General features: G+C 54.2%; 2 protein-coding genes across 2 annotated transcripts in view; both read right to left on the reverse strand.

The window, feature by feature from the left end:
- Positions 1 to 4,791, reverse strand: part of LOC113744041 (zinc finger protein 845-like) — a 28,057-nt gene that overhangs the window by 12,455 nt on the left and 10,811 nt on the right. The window lies entirely within an intron of this gene.
- On the reverse strand, positions 7 to 3,989 carry LOC104939470 (zinc finger protein Xfin). The gene is made up of 2 exons (XM_019274060.2): positions 3,744 to 3,989; positions 7 to 3,497 (listed from the first exon to the last, which is right to left on the reverse strand). The coding sequence occupies exons 1-2, from the start codon at positions 3,964 to 3,966 to the stop codon at positions 349 to 351; spliced, it is 3,372 nt and encodes a 1,123-aa protein (XP_019129605.1). The 5' UTR covers positions 3,967 to 3,989; the 3' UTR covers positions 7 to 348.

The following is a 4,791-nucleotide window of genomic DNA, read 5'->3' on the forward strand; positions in this document are numbered from 1 at the left end:
GTCGTGGTCATGGTTATGTCAGCGTCGTGGTCGTGGTTATGTCAGCGTCGTGGTCGTGGTTATGTCAGCGTCGTGGTCGTGGTTATGTCAGCGTCGTGGTCGTGGTTATGTCAGAGTCGTGGTCGTGGTTATGTCAGAGTCGTGGTCGTGGTTATGTCAGAGTCGTGGTCGTGGTTATGTCAGAGTCGTGGTCGTGGTCATGGTTATGTCAGAGTCGTGGTCGTGGTTATGTCAGCGTCATGGTTATGTCAGAGTCGTGGTCGTGGTCGTGGTTATGTCAGCGTCGTGGTCGATATATTTGGACTCCTCCAGCTCAGCCATTCCTGTCCCGTCAGTTCGGGTCCGGGTCTACACGGCGTCTCTGTGGCGTGGACGTGAAGACTCTCCGTCACACTCGTGATACTTGAGCTCGGTGTACCAGGCGAAGCTCCTGTCACAGGCGCTGCAGCTGTACTGTTTGTCCACCGTGTGGACGGACATGTGAGACTGCATGCTCGCCTTGTGAGCGTACTTCTTCCCGCAGACGGGACAGACGAAGGGTTTCTCTCCGGTGTGCGTCCTCATGTGGATCTTCAGGTGCGACCTGTACAAACACTCCTGACCACACACGGAACAGAAGAACGCCGCTCTCTTCCCGCCATGAGACTTCATGTGATTCTTCATGTGGTGAACGTGGACAAACCTCTTCCCGCACTCGGAGCAGCTGTGTGGTTTCCTGCTGGTGTCCTCTGGTTTCCTGTCGTCCTTCCAGAAGTCGCCGTCCTCGCCTTCCTCGCCATCTTCATCGTCCTCGCCGTCCGACGCTTCATCAGAGCAGCTCAGAGTGTTTGAGACAGACTCGTCTTCTGTAACAGACTTTAAACCTGACGGACGCTGTCGGGTCTCCTTCCAGAAGTCACTGTCAACGCTGTCATCTGTGTCTGGATCTGAGGTTCTGTCTAGTTCTGGGTCTGAGGTTCTGTCTGGTTCTGGTCCTCCACAGTCCTCTCCATCAGCTTCTGTTTCCATCTGATGAAGCTGTGAGGACTGAGGTTTCTCCTCCTCATCATCATCATCTTCAGTCTTCACAGGGACAGGAGGCGATGTCACCTCCTCCTGACTGATCCGAACCTCGTCCGGTTCTTCTTTAATGTGTGGAGGTTCTGCTGGCTCCTCTTTAATGTGTGGAGGTTCTGCTGGCTCCTCTTTAACGTGTGGAGGTTCTGCTGGCTCGTGGACCACCCTGTGTTGGGTCAGGCTTCCTGGTTCTGGGACGTCTCCTGTGTGGTTTCTCGTTTGGATCTTCAGGCAGTGCTGATGGTTCTGACCTGTGTCTGTGGAGTTTAAACCCGGCTGAGGTCTGCTCTCCGTCCAGTCATCATCGCTGTCGTCAGTCTCGGGTTCTCCATCAGTGTCAGCTGTTAAACGATGGTCTGGGTTCCCGGCTGGTTCTGGTCCTCCACAGTTGTCTCCATCAGCGATTAGAGGTTCTGCCTCTCGGTCCTCCTGGCTGGGATGCAGCTGTGGCTCCGGCCCGGCACACTGATGATAGTTGAGCTGATAGAAGTGAGCGAACCGCCGGTGGCAGGCGGTGCAGCGGTACATTCTGGCCTTGGCGTGGATGACCATGTGTTTGGTGAGGTCGCGTCTCCACGGGAACTGTTTCCCGCACACGGGGCAGCTGAGCGGCTTCCGCCGGGCGTGGACCTCCATGTGTTTGGTCAGAGATCGTCTCCAGGCGAACTCTTTGCCGCAGACGGAGCAGCTGAACTGCGTCTGCCTCGTGTGGATCCTCATGTGTTTGATCAGAGACTCGCTGTCCGTGAAGCCGCTGTTACACACCGAGCAGCTGAACGTCTTCTCACCCGTGTGACTCGTCATGTGATCACTTAAAGCGTCAGGCCTGATGAACGTCTCGCCACACAGCGAGCAGCTGAGCGGTTTCTCTGCTGCGTGAACTCTTATGTGGTGTTTACGGCCGACGCCTTTCCGCTCGGTCTGTTTGTGATGACGCTGCAGGACGTCGCCGACACACTCGTGGTTCATCAGCTCCGACTCCGAACTGAACGTTTTGTCACACACGATGCAGCTGAGGAGTTTCTCTCCGACGTGGACGCACAGGTGTCTCGTCAAACTTCCTCCTGATGTGAATCCTTTCCCGCAGAACAAACAGCTGAGCGCTCGCTGTCCTGCTGGACATTTGGTGAGCATCTGCAGAGTGTGGCGGTCTCCAGGCGAGCTCAACAGTTTCCTGTCAGACACTTCCTCGTGCTGCAGGTAGTTCACGGCGGACAGACACTGTCTGGTCTGTCTGCAGAGGTCGATGTTGATGCTGTCAGCTGATCTGGGTTCAGTTTTTGTCGTGTCACTGGAGCAGCTAGACGGTTTCTCTCCCGTCTTCACACAGACTTTTTTATTTCTCTGATAGGTGAAGCGTGACCGATGCTGCCGGGTCTCTCTCCAGAAATCAACGTCATCAGTTACAAAGGACAGTTCTGTCTCTTCACCAACGCCTGGTTTCAGGTTCTCAGCGGGTTCTGATCCATTAAAGCTCATCAGTCTTTGCTGCATGGACTCGCCCAGGCATTTGTGTTTTTTGATCTGAAACTGCCAAAAGAATCTCCTCCCGCAGACGGGGCATTCGAATGGTTTCACCTCGGAGTGGACCGCCGTGTGCTGGGTCAGGATTCCTCTCTGCGAGAACCGTTTCCCACAGACGGAGCAGCTGTACGGTTTCTCTCCGGTGTGCGTCCTCATGTGGATCTCCAGGTGTGAGCTGAACTGACGTTTCTTGCCGCAGATGGTGCAGGTGAACAGTTTCTTTCCTCTGTGCATGCGTGCGTGCGTCATCAGGCGGTAGTTGTTCGGAAACGTGGCGTCGCACTCGGAGCAGCTGAGCGTGCTCCGTGACAACGGCCTGACGCACGCGTGGACTTGGAGCTGCGACGTGCCCCTGAATCTTTTCCCGCAGACGTTGCAGCCGAACGGTTTTGCCCCCGTGTGTGTGGTCATGTGATACGTCAGGGCGCCTTTGTGGCGGTATGTTTTCCCGCACAGCGAGCAGCTGAAGGGTCGCTCTCCTGTGTGGATCTTTACGTGGTAGTCCAGCCCGGCTTTCTGAATGAACCTTTTCCCGCACAGCGAGCAGCCGAACGGTTTCACCCCCGTGTGCGTCCTCATGTGTTTGTTCAGGTTTCCTCTGTGAGCGAACATCTTCAGACACACTGCGCAGCGCAACGAGCTCCGCCCACCGCCCGTCCAGTCCGCGTCGTCGGAGTCGTCAGTCCCTGAACAACAGTCTGGATCTGAGGTTCTGTCTGGTTCTGCTCCTCCACAGTCCTCTCCATGGTTTCCAGGTTTCTCCTCATCTTCCTCCTTCACCTCGCTCAGACCTTGAAGCTGCTCCGTGCTGCTCCACTCCTCCTCCTGCTCTTCTTTAATGTGGACCGGTTCTGTTGGGCCCTCCTGGCCCAGACTGGGTGGGACCTCTTCTTGACCTGCCTTCAGCTGCTGGACGTCTGCAGGAGAAGAAACACCGTCACTCTTCAGAACTGTTCTGGTTCTGTCAGCTGACTGATTGTTAATAAAGTTTGAATCAAACATTAAGTGAACACAGTGACAGCTGAGGCTCATGGGAGTTGTAGTATTCAGAGTTTATAGTGGACCAGCAGCTCGTCAGTGTTCAGTTACTATGAAAATACTCGATTACAAATACAAGTAAAAGTACTGACGTGTCTGGCTATCGTTAGCTTAGCATCACTGACCTGCTCTCCTCAGCTTGATCTCCGGCTGCAGCAGCGCGTCGAGCAGCTTCTGCCGCCGCCGCACCTCCTCCACGTGTCCGCACAGCGCCGCCTCCAAATGTCCAACCAGATCTTCTCGAGCCGCCGTGAGCAGCCGCCGTCTGAACCAATCAGGAAGGTCGAGGCGTTCGGAGGGAAACTCTGCTCCACACCCCGACGACGGGCGGACGTCTGTGGGAAACATTCAGGAAACATTCAGGGAACATTCAGGGAACATTCGGGAAGAGGGGAGAATATAATATCAGTAAATGACTACAACTACAGCTACAAACACACGCACAGACAGGTGTAATCTGAGTACAGGTGTAACAGAGTACAGGTGTAACAGAGTACAGGTGTAATCTGAGTACAGGTGTGACAGAGTACAGGTGTAATCTGAGTACAGGTGCAATCTGAGTACAGGTGCAATCTGAGTACAGGTGTGACAGAGTACAGGTGTAACAGAGTACAGGTGTAATCTGAGTACAGGTGTGACAGAGTACAGGTGCAATCTGAGTACAGGTGTGACAGAGTACAGGTGTAACAGAGTACAGGTGTAATCTGAGTACAGGTGCAATCTGAGTACAGGTGTAACAGAGTACAGGTGTAACAGAGTACAGGTGTGACAGAGTACAGGTGTAACAGAGTACAGGTGTAATCTGAGTACAGGTGCAATCTGAGTACAGGTGTAACAGAGTACAGGTGTAACAGAGTACAGGTGTAATCTGAGTACAGGTGCAATCTGAGTACAGGTGTAACAGAGTACAGGTGTAACAGAGTACAGGTGGTCCTCCCTGGCTCCTCGCCTCGCCTCGTCTCTTCTCTCCTCCCCTCACATCACCTCCTCTCCTTCCTCTCCCTCCTCCTCTTGTCTCCTCACTTCACCCTCCTCGTCCTCCTCTTTGTCCGGCTCTTTTCGACAGGACACATTAGTCATAGCAAGCTAAGCAGCGGACCTGGTCCGGTCGGTGGGTTTTTTGTGTGTTTTGTTGTGTGTGTTGGGTTGTTTGGATCGGGTCGGGTGCCGCGG

This window comes from Larimichthys crocea, chromosome XIII, assembly GCF_000972845.2.
Source record: "Larimichthys crocea isolate SSNF chromosome XIII, L_crocea_2.0, whole genome shotgun sequence".
In the NCBI taxonomy this organism is placed as follows: Eukaryota; Metazoa; Chordata; class Actinopteri; family Sciaenidae; genus Larimichthys; species Larimichthys crocea.